The 19097-nt window shown below is 39.6% G+C and overlaps 1 protein-coding gene across 6 annotated transcripts in view; it reads right to left on the bottom strand.

Moving 5' to 3' along the window:
* Window positions 1-19097, bottom strand: part of LOC132157169 (solute carrier family 4 member 11-like) — a 91674-nt gene that overhangs the window by 72183 nt on the left and 394 nt on the right. Inside the window, exon 1 of one of the 6 annotated variants that reach the window (XM_059566385.1) lies at window positions 13758-13939. The exons of 4 other annotated variants lie outside the window; for them this stretch is intronic. In XM_059566385.1, coding sequence (XP_059422368.1) covers window positions 13758-13797 — 40 coding nt within the window. In that variant the 5' untranslated portion in view covers window positions 13798-13939. Of the gene's footprint in view, window positions 1-5423; window positions 5483-13757; window positions 13940-19097 lie in introns of those variants that run through there. One more of the 6 variants, XM_059566388.1, reaches the window with a different exon arrangement.

Genomic DNA, 19097 nt, shown 5'->3' on the forward strand with positions numbered 1-19097 from the left:
AGCTGCCGGACCCACGATCCGGATGGGAACCGCACCCGTTTACACGGCCGTCGGGCCAGGATGCCGGGCCGTCCATCCCCTACCAGCGCCGCGGCCATCGAGAGTGATGCGGCCGCTAGAGGAAGCCGCCGTCCCTCGCGCCCCGGACCGAAGAGGGGAGCGCGTGCAGCCGCCGGACTCCGCCCCTTACCTTGACCCTTCCTCCATGAACACTGCCCGACCCACACGAACCCCGCAGCACGACGAGGACACCAGATTCCCTGTTTATTTTGGACACTCTTCCCCTTTGGGCACTTTTATCCCCTGTTTTATTTGATTTCTGTTAATAAAAGCCTCTCCAAGGCCTAACGCCACGCCCACTGTGTCTGTCTTTTGCTCCTCTCGCCACAGTGGTGGAGAATGCGGGCAAGGCGGAGCCTAGACAGCGCAGTTGGGAAACATCTGGTGACGTCACTCCCTGTCGCTTCCAAATGTTCGTGAGAACCCTGACTGGGACGGAGGAAAACCGGGGAAAGCCTCCCAGCCACAAAAGGGGTAAGTGACTTCTCTGTTATTGTAATTTTACCCTGTGGTTGGTTGAGGCTGTCACTAAAACCCGGTTTCTCTGTCCCTGTTCCGGTGCGCTGCGAGAGGGAGGACTGCCCGGAGAAGAATCCCCGCCCACTCCGACCGTTTGGAGCCTGGTTGAGGATGGTAGCACTCCTGTGTGGGCGGCGCCCTGATGACGGGGATGTCGCTTGGGAGGGGGAATGTGACGAGTCAGCTGCCTCCTCCCTGATTGTCACCGGCACCCCGTCCTAAATCGCCGCCCTTCACCAGGCTCCCGACTGGAGTGGGTGTGTGAGAGGAGGGGCGCTGGACGAGTCAAGGCAGGCGGAGTGTGATGGGGCACACCTGAAGGAAATGGAGCCTCATCACCGCCGCTGTTTAAAAGCCCAACGCGCCTCTCCTCGGGAGACCGGTCTCTTCCCCGTGCATGCACACTGGTGTCCTCGTGGGTCCAGGAAGGGTGCGTTGAGGGACTCCCGCGCCCCCAGAGACGTGAGCTGCCGGACCCGCGATCCGGATGGTAACCGCACCCGTTTACACGGCCGTCGGGCCAGGATGCCGGGCCATCCACCCCCTGCCAGTGCCGCGGCCAACGAGAGTGATGCGGCCGCTAGAGGAAGCCGCCGGCCCTCGCGCCCCGGACCGAAGAGGGGAGTGCGTTCGGCCGCCGGACTCTGCCCCTTACCTGGACCCTTCCTCCATGAACACTGCCCGACCCACATGAACCCCGCAGCACGACGAGGACACCAGATTCCCTGTTTATTTTGGACACTCTTCCCCTTTGGCCACTTTTATCCCCTGTTTTATTTGATTTCTGTTAATAAAAGCCTCCCTGAGGCTTGACGCCACGCCCACTGTGTCTGTCTTGTGCTCCTCCCGTCACAATTGATACACACACACAAACCCATGTATTTATTCCAACATGCTCACACTCAGGCATAAACACATGCACATGGAACCAGCGCACATTCTCCCACACCTGTGGCCTACAGTCATTTGGTGCCGTTTAAGGGGATATTTATGAGGTGAAGTCAGCCATGACTGAGGTTTCTCTTTTCCCACTTTCTGACTCCCTTAATTGTCAGGGACCTCCCTTTCCAGCTAAAAACCCTGTCTAAAGAGAGTACATATGTACGGCTGGGACAAGTGTGCCACAGCACTCACATTTTGGAACATGAACATAATACACTCACACCAACACACACAAACTTGCACATGTCTCGTCCTGTTGTACAGTGAACAGACTACATCAGACGAACTGACAGAGAGTTTGTCTCATATTTCTCTTCAGTGACAGCCCAAAAAGCTGCTGTGCCGTTATATGCTGCAGGATGTAAAAAAGCAGAATGTGTCAGCGCAGGAAACAGATTGTCTAAATATAAAGCTGATATGAAACTCCAATCAGCTGAGACTGCCCAGTCCAACTTAAGAAGCCTCTGAATGCTTGACAACCCTCATAATGTGCCTTAAATTAGCACTTATTTAAAATCAATAAAAACCCTCACTGAAGACTGAAGGTTCGTATATAACAAAGACATGGCTAAGCTAACACCCTCATGCTCATGTCTCTAACTAAATCATTTTATACAATAATTTCTTGAGGGTTATTCTGACAGCTTTTGTATTAGTAATTTGAAGCCAACCAAAACAAGGTTGTGAGCTTTAGAAGAGCAGTCTGTTCAATATGTTGTACTGTCTCAAGGCAGTGTGATCTCATTAGTATTGTGACAACCCACAAACACACACACACACACACACACACATGCACATTATTAAATGAGCGAAACATGTTGATGTTACACTGTAAAATTAAATAAACCTGCATTAAATATGACTTAGTTTCATCATTTACTAATAAGCGCCACACAGGACTTAAGTCTTACAAGGATTTACAGTTTAGATGCTTTCAATATGTTCACATTAAACAATAGGAGACTTAAAATACACACCTTTTTCCATTAATTCAAGGCCTTAAACACCAGGAGAAAAAAACAACTGATGTTGCAAAGGGTACAAATGTCATTTTTATTTAATCTAATGGAAGAATGAAAGCGATATAAATGTATACATTCCATCGCATAAATGTTATTGGCTGTTTTCAATTTAAAACTGAAATTTGAACACAAAATGTAGCATCTTTTTTATTAGATATTACTGTTGGTAGAGTCTTTCACAAAACAGTTTTGATTTTAAAGTGTCTAGCTACTTATTTCACACTTATTGATCTTTAAAACTAAATCATTGCACTCGATTAATGTCTGAGTTCTGTGAACAGTAAACTCTTCCTCCTTTGATTTGATTTGCCATCTCAAATATTGTGACACTGCTAGACTACAGAGACAGACTATCCTGAGAATTTAAATTTGAAACATAAAACAGAGAGTGGAGCGTAATGGAGCGCAGCAGATTGATATTGGAAATATGGGATGGGGGACCATTTGTCCATATCTGATTATTTTAGGGGGGTGGGTAGTGAGGGGCTTGTCCCCTGCAATGTCTATGTGGTTATGACCCTGCATTCATTTAACAGAATTGTCCATGTGTGAAAAGGACCTGTTGCCAAAATGCCAGTAAATAAATTTAGAGGCCATTTCCGACAAATTACATCTCAACCACATTTTGATGCTTATGTGTGAATCTGAATGCGTTTCAATACAAATAAAAGACGGCAAAATATATTTTGTACATTTGCTGAAAGCAGTCACTTCAATTTGAAATTTTACAGGTTTTATACATGAAAGTTATTGGTGTCCCTTCAAATGTACAAAAAACTCATGTACGATTACTTACAAAACACATGCTAAAGCTCTAATTCAAGTCTAATTTTTACAACCAGGAGTTTTCAGAAGACTTTTGTTTAAGGTTCTATTTTTGCTTCTGAATAATCAAAGCCCAGGTACATCACAATACAAAACAAACCTAACCACAGTACAAAAAAAAAATAAAATCTTATGCAGTCTCATAGGTGTATGTGTCAAATCAAATACAGCGTTTACACTGACTGAGGTCTATGATCACAGTAAAAGCCCCAAGGTCAAAGTATAAGGTCACCCTCCCACAGTAGATGACTGCAAACAGCAAACAGGCAGGTTTTAGCATTTCACCTCACACACTGCTATTACATGATGCTCACAACCCACCCAGCTCTAATCAAAGGCATGCATTAGCATTTGCATAAATGGCTTGAGCCAGCAAACCCATAATTCTTTAAATGTCCTCCTGCTGTAACATAATTTAGGAAGCCAAGAGTAAGCTGGTGAGGCAGACGATAAAAAACGTCTCTCTCCCTCCCCTGCCATTCAAAGTCAGTGACGACACAGCAGCCGATTGGTATTCTGTGTGTGTTCCTGTCAGAACCGTCCCTACAGACAAAACACCTTAAGCCGAGCCATGCCTACAGGCCCTCCGGAGGGGACGCAGTCACTGTGCTATTTACCCCTACTCTGACCTTTCACTGGGTACTTCGTCTCTGCTGCCTCCAGCTATGGGTACTGTGTGACCAACCTTTACCAACCCCTGGATCAACGTCTGATCTAAAGATATTTCTCTAATGCCATGTTACTGCATGCTTATTTCCACCACAGATGCATGTCGATATGCAAAGGAAGCGAGCAGGACTGATAGAGGAAGTGGTGCTGCGGCACTTTCAGCATTAAATCACTCAGGTCCAGGGACGGCAAGCATCACACTTCCTTTTTAGAGGTTACTGTAGGTATGGTATGCAGTAAGGTTGTGCTGACAAAAGATAGTATCATGTATAAACGACGATGCCTTTGACGATAGATGATGATGATTATTATTATTATTATAATTATCATTATTATTATCAATATCATCAGGCAAGTAATACTATATAATTAATATTAGGGCTTATTTGTTTCATAATATTTCTTTTTAGGCGATTTTACAGTGTTCACAATCACACAGTATTCCCTTGACTTTATGAATGCATTGGTTAATCAGAGGTGTCTAGATTAGTCTGAAACACAGGCGTTTTGTTGTTCAGTGCACAATCACTGACTGAATTCTGCTCTCTCGTGAATTCTATAAACAAAAACAATAAAGTGCAGATGTAAGTGCAATGCAAGTATAAGAGATTTATTTATTATACCGTGTAGATAGCTTCACTGATTATAACGGGAGTGTTTTTAGAGGGCATATACTCATGCTACACTGAAGTCAATGAAGATATTCTTTGAGAAAGTACTGTAAATGTTATTTGCTAGTTTTCTAAAGCTACTGTTTGAATGACTAAGGAAATATAAGCATTATTATTAGAATAACTTACAATGTTTCTTTTAAACTTATGTTAAATACAAATTCATTAATATGAGCTTTACGCTGGAGTTGATTCACTCTCCGACAATGAAACGAAGTAAATAATTAAATAAATTTGCAGGATAATATCATGTTTCGCGATCTCACATGATTGACTATAGGACGATATGATAATTGAGCATACTGGCCAACACAAGTACACAGACCAAGCCAAAACAGACAAGCTAATGTTTGCATTCGAATCCTCACACAGGCATGATGCATGAAACACAAACAGATCCGTCAAGACGTGTTGTTATAAATTCACCTTTACTGTTTTATTCATTCATGTTTGAAATGCAAAACTCTCTTGCTTTTTCTTCATAGTCTGTTCTATAATCACATTTCCTGCAAACCAGAGGAAAAAAATTTTTTTCACATGGAGACGTGATCAAAGCCAATGTGCTGAAAGAATGAGAGATAAGAGGAGGGACAAAAAGACTAAACAGAAAGCTGTTTTTGGAACAAATCTTGATTAAAAAAAAATCCTGCTAATAACATTAATGCAAGGAAACATGGACAAATGATAACTCAAATCTAAAGCGAACAGAAAATACCTGGTGCAGGCTGGGTAGCGAACAGGCTCCTAATATCTGATCATCATTACTAACACAGGAAGTGCTGTCTTGGCAAACAGGAAGCAAGAGCTGGCAGAACAGGTCTTTGTGTGTTTGTGTGTGTGTGTGTGTGTGTGTGTGTGCGCGCATGAATATTTGAACGTCAATGTAGTTTTACTCTCAAACACACGGATCATCATTTTTTGCATATGCATTTAATACCATGACTAGATTCAGTTCAGCTACAGAGATAAGCTAATGTGTGAGTCACAGACTGAAGCTTAGAAACCAGTGAGTCCTTTCCCTTTACACACATACACACACAGGCAATTTCAGGCTCTCTGCGCCAGTGAGCAGTGAGAGGGGTGTCTCTTTAAAGCTTGGTGGTCTGGTTGTTAAGAAATACTCATGTATGCGGTTAGTGTGCAACAAAACCACAAACAGCCTGTGTATGTATTCAGTTACGTACTCAAGATAAAGAGCATAAAACATCAAATATGCCTCAGTATCACTCTCTCTCTCTTTTTTTCCTTCTCTCCTTGCTTTCATTTTTTATTTTTTTTTCTAGACAAGACCAGACACGCTAGAAAAATACTGTCGAGATGACCGAACTCTCTCTGGCGAATAATGCAAATTAACAGACAAAGTGTGCGAAGATGAAACAACAGTGCAAGAGCAAGCATGTTGTTGCACGGCTGAAGTGACTGTGTAGTTTGTATGGTGTGAAAGCGAGAGTGTGTAGTAAAGCTGTCCTCCCTCGCTCTCAAACACACAAACACACACACACACACACACACACACACACACAGTTAAATAAGCTCATCACAGAGGTGCTAGGTCACACAAGACAGCCGCTCGATCTCACTTCTTCCTTCAAGACAGTAACCTTAATGTGATATTCTTCTTTGAAACTGAACCTCATAATAAGTGCATCAGAAGTTGCAGCCCTGATGCATCTAGTTCTTCAGAACTGATTACAGCTGTCATGCATATCAAAATAAACATCTATGATCACAACTCAAATGTACATTTTGTAATTTCTTGAAGGGATATTTGACCAAAAAACAACAACATAGAAGTCTCTGGTTTTCGTGTCTCATTATTGACATCAAACATGTCATGACTCATCTTGATGTGCCTTTTTTACATGCATCATACTGCACAGCACTAACTGGAATTTTTCATAAACTCACACTTCATATTAGTTGTCTTTAATTACTTGCATCAAAAAAGTACAGTATGTACAGTAACACTTTAATTTAATTACAGTGATACCAGTAAATTATGCATAGTTACAAGCAATTAACTTTACATAACCAAAGCATAAACCTAACCCTACAGTAAGAACATGTTGTTATTTGATGTTAATCATTGGTGTAATTACACGGTAAGAAGGACACGTTAAAATAAGGTGTAACCCAAAATATGTATTGTGTTCATGTTGTGCTGCAAAAACTCTTTTGCTGATATTGAGGTGGGCTTTGGTTAATTTTAGGAACAGGTTTTGCGGTATGGTTTGGTTTAAGGGTTGGTTAAGAGGTCAACAGTGTAAATGACATAATTACATGTAGGTTTTTTTTTACTATAAGCACAATATAAAAAACATAAAGGCCTATGTACAAAATAAGTGCATTTTATCAAATGATTAATTAAAATGTTAGTAAACATAATATGACTTTATTTGACTTTTATTTTATTTTATTTTAAGGTATCAATGTAATTTTACATTTAATACTGAGTAATATTAATTAACTACATGTACATAGGTTAGGTTACAGTATGGATTAGGGTTACATAACACATAATTATTGTTATTACAATAGTAAGTATATGTTACGTGTAACAACTATTTTGTATTTTGATGAAAATATCTATTAAATTTTAGCAATATTTTATCAAGCCGAATTTAATTAATTTGAGTCCTTATTACTTACTAAAACAGCATTTTAAGTCAACATAAGTAACATTTTAGCTAATAAGAAACTGCAAAATCACACCAGATATTCAAATATATATATATTATTTAAATATGCATCATAAATCTGTCTGTTTATCTCAAAGTTATCGTACATCTTCAGAGGACTTGGAATATCTCGGCAAGTTTGCATAAAGTCAAAAAAATAAATAAATCTAGCAAATTGAGTTTGTGAGGCTGGTACATCCAGCCATATGGCACCATGTTCTAGCAGACCAAAAACATGAATCCCTGCCCTGACAAATGGACAATGTGCATTAAAAAATTGGAGGTAAGAAACAGGGCACATGGCTTGAAATTTAAAAGCACATCAAACATGTGAATGCATATTTACATAAGCTATTACAGCTGTAATATCATAAGAGTACAAGGTACAAATGCAGATAGCATGTGCTTTGGGTTTAGAAATGCTGCTTAGTCACTGTTATTTTTTTTGAGATCTTTTAATCCGGCGGTACCTGTACGAGAAGGGCCATGCTTTGACACAGATACTGTATGACTGGCTATGTGAGAGATAAGGTATGAGAGAAAGAAAGCTGCCTCTTGCAGGCTGTGATGGTATTTTGGTTGTCTAGCAGTGTGTAGAGTGATGGTCCTTAAGCGTATACACCTCTACTAAACAGAAAGACAGAAAGAGAGACAGATTAAAGGTGCTTTCTGCCACTTTTTAATGTCACTTAAAGCCCTGCTCTACGAGAGAGCAAGAAGGAAAGAGAGAGACTTAATATGCCTGCAGGCTCTTTGGCACTCTAGTCTCCAACTGCTTAGAGAGGGAATTCCTTCTGAAGACCAATAATGACACACATACATACTGAACGACTTCTGAAATTTTAAAGGTCGACTTTTATGTGATGAAATTCGATCCAAAGTCAACTAATCGCTGATGACGTCATTAATGATCAAGTAAGTCTGGAGCTGAGACTCAAACACCTTGTGCACAGCTATGGCATATGACAGCGCTGCCCACATGGCTATTGCTCCTATAACAGCTCATTTTTATCAGTTCTTTTGTCTTTGGGTCGTTATATTTCTCACAGACTTCTGCTTGTTTTTAATCAGATACAGATAAAGTAGCACAGTAAATATTACATTCATATAAATGCATCAGTGAGAGCGATTGCGTGTGTGAATTAATTCTACCTGGCAGCGTCTCTCTACTAGTGAGGCTACTCGTGAGATTTAGTTGTTAAGAAATATGTGCTTGAACTTTTCCGTTTCTAAGCTATGTTATTGAACAGTGAAATCACAGAACAGTGTTGACAAAACATTTCCACGCTGAAGGATTCTGTGCACGCGCGATCTTAGCATAATGTACTATAGGAGTAAAGCTGCACGATTAATCGTTAAACGATCTCGATTTAGACACCCACTTGATCTCATTTCTATATGACAACGATTCCCCGAGTCAATTAAACCTTTGACAAAGTCTTACTGGATCATTCAAATCTGTGTTCGCACTGCCGCTGACACAGAGAGAGCAGTTGCATGTTCGTACAGTCATTCAAATTATCACAAAAATATTGGGGTAAAATTTATAGTTCAGATATAAACACTGATGTCTTCGTCAGTGATCAAAATAGAGTAAATCACCTTTTGAAAGTAACTGCGCTTCAAATAAAGTTTGTGTGGATTGCATTGTTTCGCCACTAGGTAGCGAAAAGTGACTTAAAAATGCATTTATCAATGAACAAATTATTATTTAAATAGAACTGATAAAAACACAAACACAAAAATGAAAACACAAAAATATAAAAGTTATTTTCATTTGATTTCATTTGTAAAAAATTTAATTGTTTAAGATTTATGCATTAATTTCATTACCATCCTTTCTGATATTTGTACGGAATTTTGCTGTTCAATTCGTAGTTTATTTGTAGTATATTTGTATTATATCATAAAAGTACAGAATCTAGAAAAATTTAGTCAAACTAGAATTTATTAATTGTTATGAATTATTAATGATAAATACAAGTTGTTAAAATAATATTTAATCAATGATGAAATTTACTTGTTTTTGATTAATGAAATTTGAATAAACAAATTGTCAAACATTTTTTTTAACCAAATAAAAAAGATGTTTTACTTGTTTAATACCGTATACCGTGATACCATAAACCATGATATTTTCTGAGGCGATTAATATACCGTGAAAATCTCATACCTTTACAACCCTAGCGACTAGTCGACATCAAGTTCAAAGTGTCATGGAAGAGCACTGAAGTTGACTAGTCAATTAGTCTGTGCAACCCCTTATACATACACACATACTGCTTCTTTGAGAATAAGGGAACAGTGTGATGAGGCGAGGAGAAGAAGAGAGACAACGAATTGTGTGTGCATGGGGCTGCTCGACAGAATATTCCTGGAGAGAAAAAGCCAAACAGTTGACGATGCATTCTCTCCACAAATAAACCATGGGAAGCGGCAGAGAAATATTAATATGCATGCTGTTGTGGGAGTAATAGAGGGAAAAACTCAATGCTATAATTATTAAATGAGGGAAAATGACTGTTTCTGCAAGCAAATGAGCATGTTACGGATCTTTAACATATAAACACACATTAAAAGATTTTAGAAAGGCCAAGCTGAATTAGTTTCTTCAAGCAAGTGTAACATCTGCATACATCAATTCTCCTCTGCTGGAAGACACTTTTGACTCTCTGTATGAAGTCTGGTCTGGAGCTTATTCTGGTTAAGAACTAGAGTCTACTTACATAGGAAAAGGTCTGAGTGACAAGAAATCAGCTAGTGTTTTGTCTTAAGTCACACAGGTATATTTGTAGCTACTGTATAGCCAACAAAACATTATTTGGGTCAAAATTATACATATATTTTTTTACTTATGCCAAAAATATTTAGGATATTAAGTAAAGGTCATGTTCCATGAAGATATTTTGTAAATCTCCTACCGTAAATATATCCAAACTTAATTTTTGATTAATGATATGAATTGTTAAGGACTTATTTTGGACAACTTCAAAGGCAATTTTCTCCTTTTTTTTTTTTTTTTTTGCACCCTCAGATTCCAGATTTTCCTAATAGTTGTATCTCGGCCACAAATTGTCCCATCCTAACAAACCATACATCAATGGAAAGCTTATTTATTCAGCTTGATGTATAAATAACAAAAAATTTAAAAATAAATGTCTCTTATGTTTTGTGATCCAGGGTCACATTTTATATTTTATTTAAAACATAGTGATCTGGCATGAATACCTTAATTAATTAAAACAAGGACACAGCAGTGTTGATCTGTTGATTTCACAGACATAAGTCAGACATACAGTTTTGCTCACTGATTTCAATTTCATTGTTAAAACACTGAATATCTTTATTCAGATGTTCAAAGAACATGCGTAGCACCGGCCAATCATATCAGATATATTCAGTCAGATCTTGCCCCCCCCCCCCCCCCTTTATTTGTGCAATATGCATCAGTGAACATACTGTTGGCATGTCATCTGAGGATCCTCTGATTGTAATAGAGAAGATACCATCCTGATAATAGATTTATTAAACCTCTGCCACAGAAAAAGGTTTAATGCAGTTATAATGTTGTTCAAATATTCGGTTGAAATAATCATTCATGGCCATTTGCAGGGAAATCCTGAAGCTGCAGCCATTTGCTGTCAGATGAATTTCATACGGCATAGATGTTTCTGCAGCATGCGGCTAGGCTGATGTGTCCGTCTCACCTCATTCTCTCTGTGTGATGGGAGCAATCACCAGGTGACCCTGATAGTGATCTATGCATACTCCACACATCACACAATGTTATATAGACGTATGTGAGCCGGCTGCTCCCTCTCTGCCTCTCTTCATCTCACTTTCTCTAAGCCGTAGGAGAAAATACGCAGAGCAGTGTGTGTGCAAAAGTAAATCGCACCAAACAGTAACAGGAAAACCTAGGTAATATTATGAAGATGGCATCAGATCTTGATCTCTTAAGCCGTTTATTCCTGTAAAACATCTTCTTGGGACAGGGATACTGAGGGAAAGGTGGACGTCAAGATCCAGTGACCGCAGCACTGATGTGCTTCAACATGACAGCCGTCTTTAATCACACGACACCAAGGGAATGCTCAACTTAAATGTGTTTGCATGGACACTATTGTCCAGTACATCAAGGGAATAGAGTTTTTCCTTTCCTTCATATCTCAGCTGCTCTGGTTTCGTAACGGCGCTCTGCTGGGGGATTCCTGCTAATTGCTTGCACATTCCCTTCTTCCTCTAGTAAAGCCAGGCCACCGTTCCCTTTTACAATCTACAGTACTGCCGCCACAAGAGAAGACCAAGCCGGAGACAAAACACAAGCAAGAAAGAACAGAAAAAGGATACAGCTGTATCATATGAGGAATGTGAATTCTGAACAAAAACAGAAAGACCATTTGACATTTGAAGGCCATGATGGTATCTAGTTTATGCAGTTTGTCATACAGACTGGCACAACATCTGACCATGCGCATCTGTGTGTTTGTCTGCCGTATGCGTATCAGAAAAGTGGCATGTGTGTGAGGTTTCTCCCCTGGTGCACGGGCAGCATCGCAATCAAAGGTCGGAATTCATCAACACTGGCATCCTCCGACATCTTGAAGCAATCTAAGGTTTACTCCAGGGGTGGGTGGGGGGGGTGCATCTGTTTGCCTGAGCGTGGGTGTTTGTGTGTGCATGCGGATGCGAGAGGGGGTTCCTGACATTCGCTAACAGAAAGTGAGGATGGAGCGTTTGTAACTTTTCCCGCAAGCTATATTTAATCCATTACGGAGAAGCAGAGGCATGTCTATCTGGGATCAGACTTTTAGCAGAAGAGATGCCCATTTAATTAGGCTCAAGCAAACAACACGCAGTATTTGGCAAATTGCACACATATTTGGGCCTCTAAAAATATCCACATTACGGCCGTGCCTGTAAATCAGAAGAGGTTCAAGCTCTCCATCGTATGAACGTCTGTGAAGTCTGCTCCACTCGCGTCCACAGACGCCGCTCTTTGTATGAGAGAGGATGCCCATATGGCCATTTTATAGCGTACCGTAAACAGAGGAGATAAACAGAGGAATGTGTGATTCTAATTTCCCTTGCAGACTGTAATGTACAACGGGTGGAAGACAAATGGGGAATAGAAAAGTCAGAGATGCCTAACTGCATTACCAACCTCTCTGGGACCCAGCAGATGACTGTACACGCACATACACAGATTAATAAAGGGACGCACAGCCACGCAAAGTCAATTGGCCCTCCAGAAAATTACATCTATTCATATCCCACCATCTGCAGTGCAAATAGGATGCTCAATATGCAAACACGATGGGAAATCGTAAATAAAGGAATCTGGGGACAAAATGTCCACCTTTCATGTGTGTGTAAGGAGAGGCGGGTGAGCAATCACAATGCTCGTTAGAGAGAAAGACAGTCATTCAAAGACAGAGGACACAGCTTATTACATTAGTCCCTTCATTAATTTTATTCTTTCATCCATCCGTTCATCCGTTCGAGCAACTTCAATCCTGTTGCAGCGATTGGTCACCTATATGAAAGTTCTCAGGCGGCCACAGCACATTTAGTGTCTTAGTTAGTTCCCACTTCTATTACCTACTGTGTTTACACAGAGGCTCTGAGTGAACAGAAATACAGAAAGAGAGCGATGTAGGTGCACTTGTGCTGTACGACAGCGCATGTGTGTTGCATGCGGTATTAGACTGACTTCTCACAATGAGACAAATTGAACAGCAACATTGCATACAAATAAGACCTACTCTCCCAGAAGACTACCAACTACACACACCCGCTCGTTTTCACGTGCACACACACACACGAGTGCCGCCTGATCAGGCATATAGGTTTTGTTTCAAGCGCTTCCCTACAGGTACTTGATTTTGATCAGTGTTTTGCATCAGTTTCTTTTCTCACGTCTCCCTCTCCCTCATTTGTATTTGCATGCGCGTGCTTTTGCAATTTGTGTGCGGGTATCTGAAAGTGTGTGATGTCATTTTTTCTTTTTTCCTGTTTACTCGACTAAGATTAACAGCGTAAAAGCATTTACGACCCATTCCAGAAAACCAGCCCCGAAAAAGCCCGTCTGCATTCCAGAATAACGCACCCCAAAAAACACCAGCAGCAGCAGTGGCGGTGGCAGTGTGTGAGAAAAACAATCCACAGACCTGCAGGATTCAACAGAGAGAAAACTTACAACAACACATAGACACGCATGCACCCTCCCTGCTGCACATGTTTAGTACACCGTATCAAATTTCAGGGAACCCTCAGATTCTCAGTCGTGACGGCGCAGGAGGATGTGCATATGTGTGTGTGTGTGTGTGTGTGTGTGTGTGTATATGTGTGAGAGTGCATGTGGATCTTACCGGATGGCACAAAATGAAGAACTTTGTTTGCTTCCATCATTCCCTTCTCAACCCATAATCATCCTGTAGTCCTGACACTAATGAGGGCAAGATCACCTCTGCTCTGGTCTCCTCTCTTTCCCCTCTTCTCTTCACTTCTACCTCACCCTCTCTCTCTTTCTCTCTCTCTCTCTCTCTCTCTCTCTCTCTCTCTATCTCTCATTCCTCAGACATATTTAGTGAGTCAGCCTTGCCCTGCCTCCTTTGAGCTGTGATTCTGGGTCCTAAAGCCTACATTTCCTGCATTTCACTTTGCGTACTTGATGCTTGCGGGCATAAGTCATCACGACAAACTTGGCATATAGCATTACTTTCGTGTGAGAGAGAAGTGAGCCTGTAATAGAGAAGTCAATAAAATGTGTATTCTGATAAATGTTTGCAATGTGCAACATGGTGTGCCTGTAAGTTTACATACTGATGACACTGTAATGTCATTTGTTTCTTTCACAATAAGGAATAATGCCATTGTTGTATCTAGAAAATCAAGGCATGATAGAAATACACACCCAGTAGTGAGGTGCAGTGCTTTTGGATTGTTTGATGCTATTATTTTTGGTGTGGAGCTTCTGGATTATATGATGCAGTTATTTTCTGTGAAGACATGTTGAAACAATATTTCAGAGAGATTTACTGCAAAGATGGCTGCTGAAATTGGGTACATTAGCTGAAACAGGTTGCAAGCATCCTGCTTTTTTAGTCAGCTGTGTATGAGAATCAACACAGTGTAGCACCATCATCAAAGTGAAAAGGATATATGGTTAAATATATTCAAGAGACAAAAGACCAGTTAAAACAGATGTAAAAAAAAAAAAAAAAAAAAAAGTACTCAATATGCCAGTGGCACAATGACATTTTTTATGTCCACACAATGAAAGTAAATGGTAAAAAAAACTGCATGGTTGACAACATTTTTCAAAATATATGATTTTATGTTCCACAGAAGACAGAAAGAAATTCGTACAGTTTTTGAACTTGATGGTGAGTAAATGTTGACAGGATTTGTCATTTTTTAATTAATCATCCCTTAAATGCTAAGATAATCTACAAAAATATCCACGTTTGAATAGAAGCTGAATAAATATCAGAAGACAAAGTATAAAATTAAGATGATGATGAAGAAAAAAAACTAAAGACAAAAATAAACAGTAGGACAACAAAGCAAACGTCAAACAAATGAACTAGAAGACAAAGATGATGATGATGATGACAAAGGAGATGCAGAGAAAGAAGATGTTGAAGCAGATACAGTGTACTAGCAGCAACAGCAGAACATGATGACTAGGCAGTATTAGTAGATGAAAATGTTGATGACAACGGCGAAGAAGAAGAAGAACAGAATGTTTGAGGAATTTCAAGCAAGCACTGTAATGACTCATCATTCCAAGGCTGTTTGTTTAATTTCCCTGTCGAGTGGAGTGGGGGGTATGGGGGATCTGTTTTTTATTTCAGCCCTCACAATAAGCCTTATAAAAAGTGTAGAACCCCTCTCTCCTCCCTCCACTTTGTAGCCATCAACAGGCTCTTTCCAGAAAACCCACCTGCTGGCAGTGTGTAAAAGAGTTTGACGAGGCGTGTGTGTATGCATATGTGTGTGTGGGGGGGGGGGGGGGGGGGGGCTGTAATGTTCACACAGATCTTGTGTAAACCCTAGACTGTATTGTGATGTGCTGCTCTTTAAACTAAACTATGTCTGAGTATCTCGCACAAGATGACATGCTAAGCATTTGATTCGACCACCTACCGTATTTTCCGGACCATAAGTCGCACTTTTTCCCATAGTTTGGCTGGTCCTGCGACTTATAGTCAGGTGCGACTTATTTATCAAAATTAATTTGACATGAACCGAGAGAAATGAACCAAGAGAAATGAACCAATAGAAAACATTACCGTCTACATCCGCGAGAGGGCGCTCTATGCTGCTCAGTGCTCCTGTAGTCTACACTGAAGACATAGAGCGCCCTCTCGTGGCTGTAGATGGTAATGTTTTCTCTTGGTTCTTGGTTCTAAATAAATGCGACTTATAGTCCAGTGCGACTTATATATGTTTTTTTCCTCATCATGACGTATTTTTGGACTTATACTCAGGTGCGAATTATAGTCCGAAAAATACGGTATGTGTCCAAGCATTCTACATAACGACACTACTGAAATAACCTACCTCACAATCATAGTCTGACTGATTTAAAAGAGATGTGGGGTGTGAAGGGTTAAATCCTGATGTGGGCACAGGATGCTGTGGGTACACCGAGTGAGGTCAATCTCTGACCTTGCTATTGTCCTTGAGTTCAGCAGAGTTGTCCGGAGGTGCCAGACAAACACACATACCACACAGTGAAATATTTGGGCTAGATTAGGGACGCAATTTGCATTGGCCAACAAAGAGATCCCTACAGCAAAGCAGAGGGTTCTGGGTGACACACTGCCCCCTAGTGCCCTGTGGGGATGTCAGAGGTCTGAACAACTACCTTATACAATGACTCTTTGGAGCCATCGCCTAAGCACACACATTTAATGAATACTTTGTGCTGTGACTTGTGTGCCCTAGACCTCATTTCCTATATGTGTTCGACTGTGATAGTTAGATCATAAGCTTCACAGGAAATGTTTTGTTGTCTTTCTGGACAAACAATGGGTATTGGAGATTTATGAGTTGTGACTGCTGACTGTAACACTTTAAGACAAGAGGTACAACCCCAAAACGTCACACACAATCTTTTTGCATAACTCCTGAGCTATCTATTCACATCACAAACACGAGTAATTGGTTTTTAGATAAATAAACCTAATAATTTACTCCCAGAACAGTTTCTGTTCATTCCAATTAATAGCAAAAGACATAAGAAATATGTAGTCAACTATATAGTGATCCAAAATTATAAACAGGGTATTTTTGCAGCACAGGTCAACAAGATTAAAGACTCAAGAGATTCAAAACTGTCACAACTGAAAAAAGAAAAGAAAAATGCATTTAACTACAACATCAATTTTATGGCTTGCAAACATGTATGTTTGGTTTTCTTTAACGTATTCTAGATTTGTGTTACTAATTATGTTTATTACGATATTTATCTTATTACCATGCAGGCATGTGTATGTGTGTAAACCTTTACTGCAAAATTACTGCAGTTATTAAAAAATAAATAAAAAATAAAAACTTTATTGTTAAGACCCGAGTCCTTTCACTGCTATTTTTGAAACAGAAGTAGTGAGGATCTTTTTCTCCATATTGTTCGCATATCTCAGTGAAACGGATTTTAAAAAGAAAAGTGTAGGGGGACATACAGTAGGTCTATACTTTCTTTGTTGATTTGATGCAGATCTGAATGCGATCTTGACATCAATTCAGAGAAAGGGGCAACAAAATGAGAACAAGTTGTTTGGTGAAGTCAGGTATATATCAACAAAGAGAAGTTTGTTGTTTCACGGGAAGTTCCAGTTATGAAATTTTAATTAAGAATTCCAAAGTCAAGTAAAAGAAAATAAACATATCACTGAACTGTTCACAATAAGTTTAGTAAGCTGCATTTAAAAAGTTATCAAATTAATTGTCATGTCATGCTGACTTTAAACTTTTAACTGAAATATGTGTGTGAGTGACTGATTCTTACTGGGTCTCAGTCCACTTTGTATTCACACTGGAACCCAGCCTACTGAAATATTACTATCCCCTTCAAATGCAGTAACATGATGTCAAAATGGGTATTTTTATAGGCTGAAATAAGATGTCAGATTGAATAACTTTATTCAAATTTGATTTTATTTGCTTTGCTACAAGCATTACGGTGGAGCCATGCAAACACCAGGTATTTTTGGGTTTGCTTCACAAACACATACACACACACACACACACACATTCAAGAACACAGAGTTGTATTGTATCTCCAGGAAGAGCCAACAGTCAAACTGAGTTAACAACAAAGGGTGGAGCTTCCTTCCCCTGGACCCTCACCTAATGTAAGTAATGCATCAGTGAGAGTATGTGTGTCTGTGTGAGCACATGTGCACATGCCTGTGAGAGAGCATGCATTCACAGTGAGATTTGAAGTTAAGAAAACAATGAATTCATAATATCATAATATCTTGACACCTAGAACAAATATGAAAGATGGAGCAATCTTTAATACTGTCTATCCCAAAATCTATTGAATTCACAACCTAAGATGATGCAATAACAAAGTGTGCAACAAAAAATCTGAGTTACCTCACACTTGCAGTATTTCACAAGCTCTAAGGACAAGAGAATATGTGGGAGAATGCATGTTATGTCTACATGACAACTAAGGGAACTTTCTGATTTTTGTCAGGCGAATAAGAGTCTGAAATGGCACCACTGCTGTGGTGGATCCTGATTCTTACAGGTGTGCAATAATGCTTTAAAAAGAGGCTTTCTAAATGTTTTGTATAGATAAATAAACAGGGTATCCTCTTTGATCAGACAGCCTGATAGCTTTTGACTTTGTGAGACTAACAGCTGAAAGACAGCAGAATAAAAAGATGAATCTTTATCCAGCAGTCCTTCCTTCCCTCATTACCCTAAGAACATGAGCCAAGGCAGCTTATGTGCAGCTCTATTATATAGCGAACTATTGGGACACTCATCCTTTCTTTGTTGTGTCAGTCTTGATAGGGAACAGAAAATACAGCTTAATCATGAATAAAGAGGTAATTATGCTGATACAAAATCATTGTTCATACACATTTTCCATTTAAATGTGTTAATACATCCAGAATTATTTATGACTATACTTTTTATCAAAAAAAAAAAAAAAAAAGTTCTGAGTTCGACAGACATTCCTTATTGGGTAAGTGCTACTACAGTACCTGGCCAGATAACTGCATGGATATTTTATTAGGTGATATATTAACAGATTTGCATAATAAATACCTTTATAATATGATTTATAAATTAACCATATGTATCATGGTTGTTCAGGTTGTAATGTAGTTATCACTTCTCCAGTATTTGGCCTTGTGCTTGTCTTGAATAACAGGACTAGATAATATGACTGACTGTGGCAGTGATAATGAAGACTAGAGTTGGGTTTCTGGAAACGCATGGTAACATGAACATGGTAACCATTTCATAATAATATTGTTATAATTATTGTGACTATATATATATATATATGTGTGTATCTGTGTGTGTTTGTGTGTGTGTGTGTGTGTGTGTGTGTGTGTGTGTGTGTGTGTGTGTGTGTGTGTGTGTGTGTGTATACAAAGGCCAAAATACTGCAAGTTTCTTTATCGAAAGGGTCCTTTTGTTTGATGTTCGTCCAATATTAGTGAAGTATGTTCAAATGT

This window comes from Carassius carassius, chromosome 14 (genome assembly GCF_963082965.1).
Source record: "Carassius carassius chromosome 14, fCarCar2.1, whole genome shotgun sequence".
Taxonomy (NCBI): Eukaryota; Metazoa; Chordata; class Actinopteri; order Cypriniformes; family Cyprinidae; genus Carassius; species Carassius carassius.